At 44.7% G+C, this 18040-nt stretch overlaps 1 protein-coding gene across 2 annotated transcripts in view; it reads right to left on the bottom strand.

Annotated features, from left to right (window-relative positions):
• C4PH1orf198 (chromosome 4p C1orf198 homolog) overlaps positions 1–18040 on the bottom strand; it is a 215056-nt gene that overhangs the window by 32197 nt on the left and 164819 nt on the right. For both annotated transcript variants that reach the window (XM_069606890.1, XM_069606889.1), the window contains exon 3: positions 4384–5295. In XM_069606890.1, coding sequence (XP_069462991.1) covers positions 4384–5295 — 912 coding nt within the window. The remainder of the gene's footprint in view (positions 1–4383; positions 5296–18040) is intronic.

An 18040-nucleotide genomic window follows, 5' to 3' on the forward strand; every position in this document is an offset into this window, starting at 1 on the left:
CAAAAGCGAAAGGATTGATGGTCAGAAGGATTTAAATAAATCTTAGCCATTGACATTGCTCTGGGCAACCTTTCAGGCCACTGTTTTTCTAGCATTCCAGAAGGGGGGAAAAAAAGACCACTGCAAATCACGATTGGTCCCACCCCAGAAGACGCAGTCAATCCCTAACTGCTTGATCAGATCCCTTCCGTATAGCAATGCAAGCAACCACAAACAAGTTTCAGTCTCATTGGGCATAGTCAGTGATGCTCAACTAGGCCAAAGAACGTCAGGGGGTGCTTGCGTTTACATGCAGAAGGGGTCCAGTCGAGCATTTCAGACTGAACTGCTCCCATTGATGGCATCAAATTGGTTTGCATATGGTTGATCCCCTTCTAAAAATGGTGCAGGCAAACGAGCAGTGGTATGGTGTTACTCTGACAACTGGGAGAGCTAAAGATTGATTAAAAAGCATTCCACCTATTACATCTTTTGTATATAGCGCTATATAGAACTCACTAAACTATCATAATGTGCATTTTTTAAGGTCTGGGGCCGGAAAGGTAAAGCCAGATCATAAGTAGCGTTATGAGCATTCATTCAGCCAAGCTTTGCCGGAAGCAGACATGTGGGGCTGACAAAAACTTCCCTGGATGAATGCTCTACGGGAAGAAAACAGCAATCCTAACTGCTTTGTATCATTACATGAATCCAATAGCACTTATACATATGTTTGGCAAAGTTGGCTTTGACCTTACAACCATAAAAAAAAGGATTACAGCCGTCACCACAATTTTATGATCTGGAAGATATTTGTAGCGAAGTATTAGTCTTCAAACACTATTCCAGGGAGTGTATCCCTCTGGAAGATCACAGTCTTATCCATCAACTGTTGCAATGTTTATTTCCACTACATTTGAAGATTTTTTGAAGCAGCCTTAGGCGGAAGTGCACATTAAGACAGCAGCCCGAAAACAGTGTCTACAGCTCTCAGCAAAGCACTGGCTCCTGGAAGGTATGTGTAGGTCTTCCTCTGCAAAAGGCATCTATTTACAAAGAGGAGATCTTAAACATATAGATTGTTATGTCTACAACGTGATGTGTTTTTCACAGAAGAGAATATTTGTCCGAAGATTCTTGCTTGAGGATTATAGAAACTATACTTTGTAGTGCATTCTTTTTTTCTCCTAGAAAAGATATGAACTAGCTAACTGTCCAATCCATAATTGTCTTTCAATATAAGAAAGTAGAAAAAGGTCTTGTTTGATACGATGGTCTGCAAAGTCACAATCTTGAATCACACTTTACCAATAAATTAGGTCTACATTGGTTCAGTGCTATGTGAGGAACCAGGAATATGAGAGACTTGTGGTTTTGGCCATAAACCTTTATTAACAAAAAAAAGGGGGTTGGAAACTGCCTCTCTGTCCCTACTATAAGAGATGTTCCCCTACCTGAAACAAAACTAAGGGTCAGTCAAATGTCACAATGTCTGGAACAAAACGTCCTATGTCCAAAGTACTATTCTGACCCTCGCATTCTAAAAATCAATTCTAAGGTGAAAGGGAAAATGTCTGTCCTTGAGTAGTCTACAAATGTTCAAAAAGGAAGTGTGCAATTCCAACACAAACGTTCGAGAAGGAGAGTGTTCTTTGTCCCAGTGAATGGTTCCCTTTCCCTGGATTTCTCTTTGTTCTGTTCCATACATTCAGGAATATTAGTTCACCAAGTTTCTTGATCAACAACACAACTGGTACACAAAACAACTTGGCTGTTAGTCTGTACCTTAGTAGGATACTTGGTGTACTCTCCTGTGAGGTTTTCCGTCCTTTTCAATTTATTTTAACACCACTTTTTGCTAGTCCTGATGTATCCTTCTCAGGACTTCCTTAGGTGACATTTTGCACACTGTTCGACTTGACCTTGCCTGGTATGCTTCCCTACCAGTGCTTTCACATATATACACACTTGCAACTTGCATCCACCTGGTATACTCTCCTGCCAGAGCTTTCTTATACAAAGACACTTTCAACTTGCATCCGCCTTGTATACTCTCCTACCAGGGCTTTCCTTATATGTGCACTGTGCACAGTTACAAACTTGATAGTCTCTTATGCTTATTCTGTTCTGTCTTGAATCTGCCTGGTACATTATACTGGCAGGGCTACGGCATACACTTACAAACTTGAAAGTGCCTTATTTTTTTACTTAACGTGTTATACAGCAGTACCAAAGACAGATTTTCAACACAACATTAAATCCAACATCTATGTCCACCCACCTCCCTTTCCTTTGGTCCCAGTTTTTTACATATACTTCTTTCTGTCTCCATGTGATATTCACTTGCTCGTTCTTTCTTATATACACTATTCACCGTATTTTGCATTCAGCAAGGTTGCCAATATGCTCTGGTGTCCCTGCTTCCCTGGGGTGGACTCACCGGCTCTATATGGCTGTCTATAGGTTATCCTGCAAAAAGCATGTGGCGGCTCTTCGCCGTTAAGCTCCCTTTCGCTGCCTCTGCACCGCAGCTTAGGTGTCCCTCGTGGCTCCTGATCATCTGTTTGGTGTCTCTCCAGGCTCAGGCAGTGTGGAGGCTGCCTTTTCGGTACATGGTAACGGTCTGAAGCCTTTCTCCTGCTTTCGGCGTCCTCACAGTCTACTGTACCCTGCAGTCAGCTCTCTCCTGCCTCTTCGGTGAGTCGGCTTGCTCTGCGGAACTCGCACCAGCTGGGTATAATTTCACCCAAAAACTCAACATCTTGCTTTTTAATTAAGGGGCAGCATCATAGCCAAATATGACTAAAAGCTGTTTTACTGCAATAAGCATGCAGGAATGTCCGAATGGACATTCATGCCAGAGGTGTTCGCAGCATGTATGGCACAGACCCACCTGTTCTCAACCTACAGATCTCTATGAAGACAGTCAGCAGAGAGAGAAGTAATTTGCTGAGCAGGGATCTCAGCCTTGTGATATAGCCCGTGATTGCTGCAGAAGGGACCGTGTGTCCCTCCCAGGCAATCTTTTTGACGGAGAAAACCTTCAGGAGTAAATCTCTACCTGAATGATTAGAGTATTTAGGGTTGTGCACGCTCTGGGCACACCCTACACATCTACAGACCCTGGCACCATCTTGTTGCACACTGCATGTAGCAGAAACTAACAAAAGCTCAAAAAGAGCCTGGAAGGAAAGATCTGGCTCCTACTGTAAATGAAACCTAAATAAGCGTGGGAACATGATTTAAATGTCATGCAAGCAGTAGCCAGAAGGTAGCCGAATGCTAATTCTGCAAAGATGGCATAAAACTTTAAACAAAAAGCAACAGGGGTGAGCACACTGTGTTGTGTAGAGGGTACTCAAAGCGTCATACTACACCAGCCCTTAGCATCCGAGAGTTGCTGTCTACTGGTACAACCCACTGCTGTTGCCATTAAATGATCCAGTGTTATTGCCATTAACCATAGCTCTGCTATTCCGGTGTGTCACCTTCCAATTGCAGAATCTCCCCCTCACCCCCCCAGTCATTCACAACTGTGTGACTTTTCACACCTCATGACCAGGCTCTCAAGGAGGCAGTGCACACATGCATATCCTGCTTCCAGCATGAAGTGTCTATTGAAGAGGCACTGCAGTTCCTGAACAGCACCAAACTCAGGTTCCCAATGTACAGTTTATTCCCAGGACTGGCTCCAGATAGATAAACAATGAAAGAGCAGGCTCAGATTTTGAATAGGCAGTGAAACGGAGGGCTATAACCACCTTCAACCGGAGATCAACAAGTACTTGAAAAGGGAAAAGCGAGGAGTGGACGATAGAATACTTAAAAAGTCAGCTTGTATACACAGATAGTGTTCTTAGCATTCTGAGGGCTGTGCTGAATTCACCGAGTGGTTAAGTGCAATTATGAGTACATAAATACATGTGAAGCCATTAACTCATTTTGTGCATTATTTTAGATAACTCATCATTCGGCTTCACTAATTTCTGGTTCCACTAAATTGACCCCGAAGAGTCCAATCTCAAGAATTTATTTCAGGGCGTTCAGGTTAGAATGACACTACCTAACTATACCTTCTCTTAGAATACACCAATAAAAGTGGCACACCCCAATAGAACCAAAAACTGTTCTTAACGTCAAACCCCATCTCTGAGATCATGAAGAAGGGAGGAGGGGCCTCGTTCTAGCCAGTCTAGCTCTGCACGTTCTGGGAGATTTTTGGTGCCTATAAACTGGCAACTATTGTACCAACTTTGGTTGAACTGAATTGAAAGAAAACATTCTGCAAAGTAAGAGTTGAAAGAGTCCCAAAAGTAGTTAATCTAATACTGCCCCTCTCCCCACACCCATTTGTGCTAGCTCCACGTATACGCCAGTGAACAATCAGTATTAATTGGCACATACCTCAGAGAACCTTTGCTGGTCTGGAAGAAAAGAATCCTCCTTCTCATCAGCTGCGTCATTCAATAGAGTCTGAGAAACTTGTGAACTTTGCTTTAATACTTCTGGAAGAAAGACATCATCCAAAGTGCTGACAGATGATTGACTAGGCCTTGGATTTTTAGACTCCGCAGTGACCGAAGCAACACCAAGCGGGGCTGCTGAGGCCACATTTGCATATGCTACAGAAGCCTTGCTTGGGCAGGCTGCAGAGGTCGCACCTGAAAAGCCTGCTGAGGTCATGGCTGGGTAAGCTACCGAAGTCACATTTGGAATGGCTGACGAGGGCTTGCTTGAGTACGCTGCAGCAGTTGGACCTGGATGGGCAGTAGAGGTTGCGACTGGAAATGCTGCTGAAGTCACGGCTGGATAGGCTGCAGAGGACTTGCTCGGGGACGGATAGAGTGAAGATGCACAGGCTTCAGACACCTTGCTTGGAGAGGCTGCAGAGGGAAATGATTGAGCGATGGCTTTTTCTTGCTTGCTCACAGCTGCCTTCTCAACTCTTGCTGTTTCTTTGTCTTTTGAGGCAGACTCTTGCCTGTAGTAAGATGGAAGAGATTTCTCTCCTTTCTCGAGGGACTTGATCTGACTGGGTGTTAGAGAATGGAATTCAGCCTCCTCCCCTTCAATCTTGGAGCGCTCTGCACTTATCTTCCAGAAAGCAGACTCTTCCTCCTTTCTAGCAGGTGCTGGCCCGTCCATGTTGGGGGTCTTGCTGCCTTGAGAGGGTTTGGTTGGTTGTGTAACATGAGCCCCTTTGGGAGCTGGGCCTCCCTGAACCGCCTTGGCTGGCTGCTTTGGATCAATGGGCAGTACAGGAAACCCACTCTCCTCTTGTGTAGTTAATGATGCAACGCTGAACTCCATTTGACTCTGCAAAGGATCAACAATAAAAAAGATCTTAGATCACAGTTCAAACTCCACAAAAATGTCACACTCCAACAGAACCAAATAGTTGTGATATCTCCTTTATCTGAATAAGATTACTTTAAACAGCGACTGAGACACACAGATAAACCTCCCTGAACCGCACAAAGACAAAGCACACAAATGCATCCATTATATACCACCCTATCATGGTGTTCTGTATTTCTCAGGAATTGAGAGGCGCATGGACGGGTATGAGTGATGTAGGCAGGCTAGGGGATTGTAAGATTACATGCAAACCCAACATACAAATGCCTAGAAGCACAGGGCAAATAAAGGTTTTGTATGGTTGACAAGGCATTCCATCCAGATTAACTAAAATAACCCTCCTTCCTTTATGATCTCTAGTTAACATCAGCATCCAGATGGCAACTAGCCATCTTCTTCGGCAGCATCAAACAATATGCATTTCTTTGGTAATCACTATAGAACTAGGTCTTTCCAGCTTTGCGCCAGAATACACACTGGTCTGCTGGGAATCAAATCCTATTCACCAACTATGGCTATAAATGGAAGGTCATGCGATACAGATATAGCGCTGCTCAACAGTCGCTGAAAGTGGGGAGTTCATAAGAGCAATATTCACAATAAAGAGACCAGCAAAGCAACACCAGCTCATAAATAATTCATCAAAATGGGTTTCCTCTATCAAACACATATTGCATCAATACATGCGCCATTACAGCTAGCACTAGCCATTAAATGCACAACAAACAGGTTGTTTACGCTTATGTGTGCGTCTGAGAAGTAACATGTACAGGTCAGAGGGGCGGTACAAGAATTGCTGCAGACAACGATGGACAGAAGCCAAAGGTTGTATACTCCACATAATCGGTGAGCTCTCAGCGAATGACAACTGCTTTTCCAGCACCCATCCTGAACTTGGATAGGAGCGATTTTTATGTACATTTGTGCAGTGCATTAAACCAACTAACCATCGAAGAGCTGAGTGAAAGGGTTTGTCAAGTTCACATCATGCAACCACACACACCCTCACTTGCACTTAAAAGTAGCATGAAGGCATGCCAAAAACAGTGACCAACCATTGGCTTATCATGGTCACCACCCTACTTTGCCAGCAGCTATTGCTCCACCCACCACCTACACAGTTTAGCAGAAAGGAGCATGTTACCACCCAAGCTTCCAAATCTACCCAAGTCCCCTTGCACAGTGCTACCTGGACCTACTGCCTTAGCTGCCCCTTTTCCTCTTCCAGATTTTACTTTTCACAACTACAGAGCCAGATCCAAAAACCCCAGGCATAGGCCAAATTCACAGACAATCCTTGGCACCAGGAGACTACTACAGTCAAAGAAGCCCGTTTACTTAACTGCAAGCAGTGAGCAATACTTGACCAAGGGGACTTATTTCAGTATTTCTTAAAACTTTCAATCATTCAAATATTTTGTTCTGAAGAGGGATTTCAATCACATTTTGTTCACCCACTTTAACTAGGCTTCTAGGTTTGCCCATTTTTGCTCAGTTTGGAATCAAAGTAATTAGAGCATGTGGATTTGACGCAAAGTAGTTTGCTAAGAGTTAAGTGTAGATCGTTTAAAAAGGACAGATAATCCCCCTCCTGGCAATGCAAGAATGTGTTTGTTTATTAAGTAGGAGGGATATTTCTACCATTATGACTCCTCTATTAAAGAAACATTTGCTTCATCCAGCTGTGTTGGGCATTTACTAAACTATACCTGGCCTCTCTTGGATGGCCAAGTTGCTTGAGAAGGTAACGCAATAAGTGATGAACTTCATAGAGAATAATTACATTATAACCCCTCTTAGGTCTGGCTTCTGTCCCAGACATGGTACACAAACAGCTTTGGTCTCCCTCTGGCACGACCTTTTGCACCATTCTGACTTCTGCCATTTGTCGTTGCTGGTCATGTTAGAGCAGTCTGCCATGTTGGACACAGTGGGTCACTCCACCTTTCTCCCACCTATCACTTTGATACTGCTGACCTCCACATTACTACCACCCCGCCCTCCACCCTACCTTCTCAGTCACTTTTCTGTCACGCTCACAGGTGTAGAGGAGCAGGTGGACACTTTCTCCCTGGTCTCCGCCCTCTTAGCACCATCCCATTGGAATGACAGACAATGGGGAGCCCATGCATGAATCCTTGCAATATTCCTGTACCACATGGAGTATATGAGACACGATATGCACTCAGGCAACCATTTAGAGTGTACTCACAAGTTGGCATAGTGGAGGAAAGCTACCAAGAAGGATGCCTGTTGCCGAGTTGTCGAAATGCAGCCATGTACAGAATGGATGTACGTTAAAACAAACTGACGACAGCAAAAGAGTGTAGTAATGTAACTAAGATAATGGCGTGCCTACACTCCCTTGAATGTTCAGAGACCGTGCAGACTGGCAAGGACAGTCTTCAAACAAAGGACACCGGCATGAGGCCTACCGATGAGAGGGTAGACTAATTGGGAAAATAAGGGGCGAGCCGACATATCTCCAAGCACCTGGGTTTCGTTTCTATGTATGCACTACTAGCAAGCCAAATGTCCAAGGTTGGACTTGGGTTGCCAACCAATCAGAAAAGCCTGCCATGCACTTTTACATGCAAGTATTATTCCACTGCCATATTCTTTGCTATAATCAGTGTGCTACGTGTGTAGAAGTAGCTCAGGGCGTGTCCTACAGACAAGGGACTGCCAATGGGAGTTTAATACTCATGCATACTATAGGTAGACATGTTCCCCTAATCCAATCCCACCCTTCGATAGGTTTTTGTAATATGCCTCATAGATGACGCATCTAGCATTTTAAACACAAAGCATAACAAAGAAGACATTGTGATCCTGCATGAATCAATTTGATGAAGGACTATTTACCCTGCTTTCCTTCATTGAGATAAAAGCAGTATTTTACCATCTTTTTTTTGAGTCTGTCCAGTTTTTTGGTCTGAGGCATTTTATTGGTAATCCCATCTAGCACAAAACTGCTTCAAGGTGCTAGAGCGCACAAGCACTTTCCAATCGCCCTCTACTCTCCCTCTAGCACACCCTCCCACCTGCCACGCACACTCACCACACAGTACCACTTGTACTCACCAACCAAATATCTCACCTTTTCAGACATTCAACTCCACCTCAGTCCATCGTCCTTCTGCCTGCTGCTCTCTTGGTCTGCCACCTCCTCCTCCTCCTCCTCCTCCTCCGACCTCACACAAACAACCCACAACTTCCTCTTGCCCTGCTTAGCTGTCCCCATTCTCCTATTGGATTACTGGCTCAGCCAATCTGACCTGGTCTTACCCGCCCAGGTGGTGTTAAAGGAATTACAAGTAGCGGGTTAAGCCCTGCCCCTTTTCTCTGTGGAGGGCAACCATGGGACAGCGATGGCAGTCTGCACTGTATAAAAGTTCAGGTTTGCATTAGGGAGCCTCAGCTTGGCTCCCTCTAATGTAAGTGAAATCTCTTCCAGGAATAGGGCAGCTCTCACCAACCATCTCTGGGGTAGGACTGGATCTGGCTTCCACCTTGGTAAGCCTCTTGAGCCAGGTTGGGAGGGGTCAGTATCCCCAGGCGACAACATCAGATTACTGACCTTATCATTCACCTGCACCCTTTCTCTTAAGTTGTTATCGCCACCAGCTAACCAATGATAGCTGGGTAGGAAATCTACATTTGCTTGTTCTGCCGTAGCCTGATATTTAACTCTAAAGAAGTAGAGTTGTAGAGCCAAGAACCATCTCAGGATCTAGTGGTTGAGGTACTTATTTCTTGCCATGTAGACTAATGGGGTGTGGTCTTTCATACGTAATCTGTGTATCAGTTAGTATATCAAACTAAATATGACCCATTTGATGGATAAACATTGTAACCCACCCACTGGAAAGTTCTTTTTCTGGGTAGTTTCCTACTGATGAACATTGTTTTTTCACCCTCCTACCCCAAGACCAATAAAGGACACGTTTGTTTGAAGAATACATGGTTTAGTAAAGTCGGGCATCATTAGTACTGGGCTTCTGCAGAGAGTCTCCTTCAGTTCATTGAAGGCCTTTTGGGTGCCAGTATCCCATTGGACGATGGAAGAGTGGCTTTCAATCAGCTTGTATGTTAAGAGACCTGTTTTCTCAGAGAAATTCGGTATACACCTCAGAGTATCCTACTAGCCTAAGGAAAAACCGAACATCCTTATTCGCAACTGGCCTAGGTGAACAGATTTTACTTTGCCTCTTGCCTACCTGGAATCCTAGCCACATTACCTTGTACTGGGCCAGGTGGCATTTGGCTAGATTGGCTGGTAGATGGATCTTCCATAACTGATCACAGGTGGCTATTAGATGCTTGAGATGTTCTTCCCACATTATGCTGTATACCACGAGGTTGTCGAGATATGCTCCAGCACATGATCGACATAGTGCCAACACATGGTCCATTAGACCCTGGACGCTTGCTGGGACCGACCCCGCCCTCCCCACGAGAGGTCTAAATGGCAATACAGTGAATTGAAATAGACACTCGGGAGTGGACAAGCAGTTTTAGATATTGCCTCTTCATCTATCGAAACCTGGAGATAACCCTTAGGGCTAGGTTGCAAAATAACCAGGTTTTTTCCAGGCTCTCGACCAGTTCATCTATTCAGGGCATTGTCTAAGCATCAAACCGGTAGTATTCGTTGGGGTGAAAAAAAATCAATGCAAAATCTCCATTTATTGTCGGGTTTCAGTACCAGGACTATTCGTGAAGACCATTCACTGAAAACAAATTATTACCCCACGGTCAAGCATCAACTTCTTCTATTGTTTTGTAGTTTTGGCTAATTGGTGAGACTTGAGATGGATCACCCTCCCTAGAACAATCTGGATAGTATAAACAACTTGCTTCATGCTCCAGACTTTGGAGAAAATACCTCTGGGCATTTTCCAATTAGTTGAACGAGTTCTTAATGACTGTTTGTGGACAGACACACATCTATCTTGGCTCTATGAACTTCAACGGGCATGGGCGTCTCTTGGGTGTTATTAACATACAGCTATGAGAGTTGGGGAGATTGCAGTTTTCTTTGCATGCCATTAGCTTGTACATATGATCTAACTGAAGGTTTTTGACGATTAGCTTGTTGGACTTTTGTAGGTGAGATGAGAGAAGACTTCAGTGATGACAAATGGACCATGCCATCTGGCAAATAGTTTGTTTTGGGTAGTGTGGAAAAAACAAACGCCTTGTCCCTCACTTGCAAAGGTTGTAAATTGGTGTCTTAGTGGTGGCACTTCGAGCCACTGATTCTGCATACTTTTTTCATATATTCTTGCATGTTCCGGACCATTGGATGGTCAGTGGTTTTTCAAATGTTGCGTATTTTTTTTCCAAAAAATAACAATACATTTAAAAAGACAAAAGAAACAATCAATAGAAATTAAATGGAAAAAAATAACATGTATTTAATATACGATATGACATTTATAATGCGCCTGTACACAAGTGTTTCAAGGTACGGCGAGGAAAGGGGGGGGACAGAGGGAAGACACTCCTAACACCTGGAACAAAACACTACCCACCTCAACTATAGGTACGACCACCCTCTATCAACCACCGCTATCACCGAGACAATGGATCACCAAATTTTCCTCCCCTTCCACACCTCTTGTACCCAACCCCACATACTTGAGAAAAGCTAAACTTGGTTCCCGCACAACCCCACCCAACATTCTGAATCTCGACATAGCCTGCACCCTGCACTCAAGATATTCCCGACTAAGCTTGAGTATTTGCGCCAAACATACACTAGCCAGAACCACTGTGTCACAATGAATGGAAAGCAAACTCACCCATTTGGGCAAACTTAATAACCTTTGCCCTAATACACAACACACACAACCGCCTGAGTTATTAGCAGACTCGGCCACACTACTATCAAAGGAGCCCTTATCAACGCACGCTCCTTAGTCGCCCACTCACCCGACATTTCAGATGTGATCATATCGAACAAACTAGACTTCCTTGCAGTAACTGAAACCTGGCTACACCCAGCTGCTGGACCCTCTCTCGCTATCGATGTACCCGAAAACTACACCATTATCAGAACAGACAGAGCAACAGGGACAGGGGAGGAATAGCCGTCATTGCTAAAACGAACTTCAATATCAGAGAAGTAAAAAAATATAGACATATCTGCTGAACTACTCTCGTTCAAACTCCCATTATCCAGTTCTCAAACAATACTCTCACTTTATCAACAGACCACCAAGGGCTATTGCCTCCTTTGAGGAGGACAGCTCCCACCTACTAACAGCCGACACAAAACCAGGCTCACATATCACATTACTAGGTGATTTTAACCTTGTCCTACAGGTCCCTAATGATGCAAATGCATCTTTAATCAATGACACTATTACACAAATAGGTTTGACACAACACATTAACAAACCCACACATACTAAAGGCAGACATTAGACTAGCTCGCCGAAGCTAACTGCAACATCTCGGTGACCGACATCACACCATGTGCCTGGTCATACCACCACCTTATCACCTTCACAATACCTAAAACCACACAAAAAAAGGATCATCCAACTGAGGTTCCGAAAACCCTAGCCAGAAACAAATGTAAAATTACCATCGAGAACCTGAGACCTTTGATAAAGCCCATCACTTCAGAAACCTGTATCTCCGCCAATACTAACCCCACAACATTAGTCGAACTTTACAATAATACACTGGAACAAACTCTGAACCTAATAGCGCCTTGCAAATTGAGAAAGCCCAAACCCACTGCGCATGTGAACAAATGGTTCTCGGCAGAACTAAAGGCACTGCGTAACCTCAAGAGAACAGCTGAATCCAGCTGGAGAAAAGCACCATCTATCACTTCCAAGCAAAAATTCTCCCTAACAGCAGCCACATAAGCCACATATAAAGCTGCTATTATGAATGCCAAAAAAGAGATCATTAGCACAAGAATACACAATGCCAAATCTGGCACAAAAGAGCTCTTCTTTATCTTACGAGAACTGGAATCTCCTGTACCCCCCACTGAGGACTGCATCAAGGACAAAACCTGGTGCAATAATATCCAACAAGCGCTCTCAAATAACATGGCCCTCCTGCAAGCTAAAATAGAATCCAAAAAAGCCAGTCTCACGATCAAGAACCATCCTGACGACCTGCATAGCCATCTGCCCCCTGATTGCCCACCATTCCACTTCTCTCCTATCACGGAGGACGAAGTAATAAACATAATTGCTAGCTTAAAACCTTCTGTCTTGGCGACCTATGTCCTGCTTCAGTCATTAAGGACGGAGCCAGAGACCTTGCCCCCTTCATCACCTCACTGATTAATGCCTCGTTCAAAAATGCGGGAGTCCCCAACAGCCTTAAAGAGGATTGGGTTCTACCTTTGCTCAAAAAACCTATCCTAGAGCCCAACACTCCCACTAATTACAGGCCCATCACCACGCCCCCCTTCCTCCTAAAAATACTAGACAGAATAGCATACCTCCAAATCCAAAAACATTTGGAAGACAACAACCTTCTAGGACTGCGACAATCTGCTTTTAGTCCCAGGCACAGGACAGAAACAGCCCTCTTGGATCTAAAAATCCAAATGGACGAAGCCAAAGACAAGGGTAAATTGGCCATTCTGCTCTTGTTGAATTTGTCTGCAGCCTTCGACCTAGTCGACCACCAAATTCTCACCGAACACCTCTCCTCGGCTGCTGCATTCTCCCAGGATGCCACCAATTGGATTCGGTCTTTCCTATCGGACAGAACGACCAGGGTCTTTGCCCCTTCGGCTGGCAGAGCTGCAAACCCTGTCCCAATCCAACGTGGAGTTCCCCAAGGTTCTTGTATCTCCCCTACACTTTACAACATCTTCACCAAGCTCCTCTTCGACCTCCTTGATGACCTGGGCGTCACATACACTAACTATGCTGGCGACACTCAGGTCCTCATCGCCCTCACAGGGAGCTACGACGAGGATCTTGCTAAACTGAACAAGATCTACCTAGAAATACAAGCATGGATGGCCACCCACAGCCTCTGCTTAAACAATGAAAAGACGGAACTGCTTATTGTCAGCTCACAGGCCCGTCCCAACAAACTGGACCCCAGGTGCCATTCCTTCACCATTGATGGTAACGTCATAAAAGTGTCAAAGGAAGTAAAAACACTAGGGGTATACCTTGACTCCACACTCGCCCTTAAAAAGCAAATCAACGCCACCATTTTAGCCGCAGCCTATACCAATAAACTTATAAATGCCTGCAAACCATTTCTTTCCACCAACAGCTGCCTAACATTGGCTAGAGCCCTCATATTATCCAAATTGGATTATTGCAACACTTTTCCTCGGCTCTACTAACCAACCCCTAAACAGACTGCAGATACTTCAAAACAATAGCCTCCGCTGCACTCTCAATCTTCCTCAGAAGACCCACATCTCCACGTTCAGAAAGGAATACCACTGGCTCCCCATCGGCGATAGAATTAAATTCCGGGCACTAGTCATCACACACAAATGTCTATACTTGACAGCCCCACTGTGCCTTTCAAACAAATTCACAAGACAGAACTATCAGACCAATCAGATCACCCTACCTTCACCAACTCAACATACCGAAGTTCAACCTGAAAACTGCTGGGGGAGCAAGCTTTCCGGTATTGGCAGCTAAATACTGGAACGCACTTTTTATGATGATTAGAGCAGACACCTCATTTTGGTCATTTAGAGCCAAAGTCAAGGTATTGCTCTCCACCCAACAATAGAATGACCACGGCACTTCCCAATGTGGCCATCACCTTATTTAACTGCTTTGTAAGCTATTCTAGTCTCAGCCTCTTAAATATATGTTAGGACGGTGGCAAACCAAACTGTAACCTGGTCACGTCACGACCCACTGTACCTCACCTTGGACCATTCTGTAACTAGGTCCATTGTACCATTCACTGTAATGTATTATATTCTGCAGGTGCAACAATATGTAACCACTGTTGATACGAAAGATATTGGTGCCCAGTTACCCGAGGGTTGGGCTGCGCTTTACAAATAAACAACCTAAACTAAACGATCCTTCTAGGCCAGGGGTCATTCAGATTGCGCAAGTGCATGGAAGGGGGAAAGTGCGGGGGGGGGGGAGGAAGAGGGGACAGTGCAGTACATGGGATAATAGAATGAGTAACAGTAACTAAGTATGGCCAGCAGGTGGCAAATGCAAGGGTAGAGGGTAAGTGCAGGTGTCAGGTGTAAAGTGCTGGTAGTGGGACTGAAGGGATACAGAAAACAATGCCCAGTGCAGGGGTTGCCAGGAAGGCAGAGCAGGTGTACGACTGGCGGTGGAGGGGACCTTGGCCCGAGATCAGAGGGTGGCCAGGTAACCAGTGCAGTAGTAAACAGCTTAACAACACAGCTTGAAGAAGAAAATTAACTAAATGCTTTTTAGTTTTGAACAAAATGAAAAATAAATTAACTAAAAGCAAAAAAATGCATACTGTGAACAATGTTCTCAGATGAAGTCATGACATCAGAAAAAAAGTACATCAAATACTCCCATCTATTCAAGCGTCTCGAATGCCAGTTCGAATGTTTCAAGCCAATTTGAGCTTCGGATCCAAATAGTTCAAATCTTTCAAACCGATTTGAACCCCCGTTTTTTGTTTTGTTTTAGATAAACTGGAATCTCGTTCTTACTCACATGCCCACCAATACTTTTAACCGCTTCAACTCCCGATGGACCCATGCCCAGTTGAAATTCAATCCAGGAGTACCCAGATCAGCCCACTGCCCATTTTGACAGGGGCAGGGCACGCACAAACAAAATATATACAGACACACAAGACAACACACACTTCATTTTGAATACATAAGTACAGGGATATATTAGAACTGGTATGGGCAAAGGTCATTAGGCAGAAGTCTAATAAGTACAAAACGGATGACTTACTATATGACTGAAAAAAGCATTGAATGGTGGAGAGTACACAATTTCAGAAAGGGTCGTTAAGCTTACCCAGCCTGCAAGGACTAGCAGGACTGCATCAAAGTTCATCTGCTTTAGTACTTGACTTGTATCTCAAAGCAGTTTCAATGCACTGCCTTTCTCAGGTAGCATGCTGGTTTGTCTCTGTATGTGTGTGAACAGAGTTGGGTAAGTGGAACAAATAATTGTCCGGTGAAACTTCCACCAGACCGGATGACGCCAAGGGTGTAGTGAATACTACTGTCGAGCTTGTAATTCTTTTTAGACCATAGGGTCACATATAATTTACTATAAGACCATAAAAGTTTAAAGTCATTTGGTGGATAACAAGAAAAAAGTTTTATTTTGCATTTTCAATTCTTGTAAAGCAGAGGCCCATGTCGATGCATTTCGGACAACTTTCCTTCCTCGCAGCAGGCTATGCTGCGGACCATGGGCGCATGCGCACGCCTGCGAATCCCTCAGCCCTGCAGAGTTGGGTAGGTGACCTTTTAACGGAATCTCGAATGCCTGGAACCTCGTTGCTATGAATGTGGTGGGTGACAAACGCAGAGATACAAGAGTTTGCTTCTAACTATTGCTCAAAGGAAGGACCCCTTAAGTGATGGGGTGGCGTGCTAGATAGTTTTCTTCCAGTGGCATTACACAACCAAGAGAGGCAAAGAACCCCAGCAGCACAAACTGAGTGTTGCTGCAGAGAGTGCATTGCCTGCTGGAAAGGAGAGTGACAGGGATCCTATGTGGTGAACCCAATTTGGGGCAATGCACCCCTTTAAAGGGTCCCCCTAGCTAATGGCATCAAAAGGCACTACTAGTAAGGGTGAAGCTGATGAGTAGCATCAAAAGCGTGCAGTGCTGTTCCAGGGTGGTGTTGGTGGGCTGAGAAGTGGTATTTTTGTAATCCGGCCACAGATTGCTATGTGCACTGCGCCAAGGGCAGCTCAGTGTGTTATTGATACTGCCGGATGTACACAGATAGAAGCAGTAAACAGGTAATGAGTGAAGAAGACATGCAGATCATAAATCAGGCATAACTGTCACATATGGAAAGTCTCTGAGTTATAGTGAAGTAGCTAGGAGAATCAGTATTCTGACGGCAGCCACCAGATATTTTCCCATCCTGGCTGCCTCAAATGAAAGGTAGAACCCTGAACAGTATGCATTCCACATTCCATTTCTAACAGTCCACATGCACTTGGCAGACAAGCAGAGTAAACGACTGACATCGCCATTGCAATGCCATGTTGTCACTCACTGCACAGAGGAAGCTCTGACAGGAAAGCAGTTAGAGCCTTCACCAGAGGTATGCCCCAAAGAACGCCGCCTCCAACACAGTTTCAAATCACACCCGACCCCCCCACCCTCCGACCAACGACTGCACCCTGTTGCACAGTGCTTACATGGCTCTGTCTAGCAGGAGGGGAGGGTGGTTAGTAGCCGCCCTGGATTTGTGGTTCGAGTAAAGCTTGCGGCATGTTCACATACGAGAACTTTGGCAGATGAGCCCACCATTCCTGTCTGAATGCATGGAACACAGCAGTTCTGGTTGCAGCACCCCGCTGTTCTGATGTATTTCAGATGTGCCTGCATGGAGGAAAGTGTAAGTGTGCTCTGTATGGTCAGTCATACCTTCGACTGAATAAACGTACCTTGATTTGCCTCCTCATTCCAGGTTTATTAATACTAGGTGTGTTGGATCAGCTTGCCGTGGGACCATGCAGCGGGCTTCTGAGATCTGCAAGTCCCCCCCACAGAAATACCTCCCGCCTATGCTAGCCATCTTGGAATCAGATACTTATCCGTTTTGCCTGCCAAGCAGACCGCAGCATTGCAGCCTCGAGGACACAGTTGATGGTCAATGAGGAGATGCCATTTTCAAATGGTTCATAACTTAAAACCATTTGATGTTTGCTGCTCACTTGTCAATGTCCCTTTGCTGTATGGCTGGCTATACAAGCCGTGTGAGCTTAAGAAAACTCAAACAAGCCTATGTGATGTTGCTTCCCGACCCATTACATTGTGGGCACAGATCACATGCATTTCATACTTGGCTAGTATGTTAATCAGTGCCTTATTTCCTTTCCGCGTGTAGCAACCGAGCCGGCAATTTTGCAAAACGTTTCCTCCCTCCTACTTGCATACCACATGTATTGGCATATAATGGTGGAATACGAATTCCATCTCCTGTGCACTCCCAAGCAACTGGAAAGGTAGGACAGCGGCAGATTTAGGCCTCGCACATTTTCCCAATCGAAATAATGCACATATCGGGAGAAGAGGACTCATCTGTGCCATAGAGGTTTAATACTATAGGGAACAAGCCCGACGCTCTTTCAGAACTGCCTAACCGTGTTAAAATGCTATGCTGCTTAAATACTGGGAGCATAAGGCCCCCCCATAAGCATTCTAAACTTTTAGACAAGGGCGGGCACTCCCTCATATTTTGCCTTCTTGCAACAACCACGCGCAATCCAACTTCTATTTTTAATCGGCATTCACTTGCCAGGAATGTGTACTATTTCACTGGGACAGGCTCGCAGAGACTTCAACAAACAAAAAAAAAAATGTTACTTGGCAGCTTCACAAAAGCCAAACTGTTGAGATAAAGTCTGAAGACACTTTTAAAAATAGACCGGTAAAGCTAAAAACTTGGCAGGATAAAAAGAGAAGGGGTCCGAGGAAAAACCATACATGAAGAATTAGGCAAACACAGTAAATCTCTTTGGAAACAGAGACAACCAGTTAGA

This window comes from Ambystoma mexicanum, chromosome 4p (genome assembly GCF_040938575.1).
Source record: "Ambystoma mexicanum isolate Mex_15411 chromosome 4p, UKY_AmexF1_1, whole genome shotgun sequence".
NCBI classification, from domain to species: Eukaryota; Metazoa; Chordata; class Amphibia; order Caudata; family Ambystomatidae; genus Ambystoma; species Ambystoma mexicanum.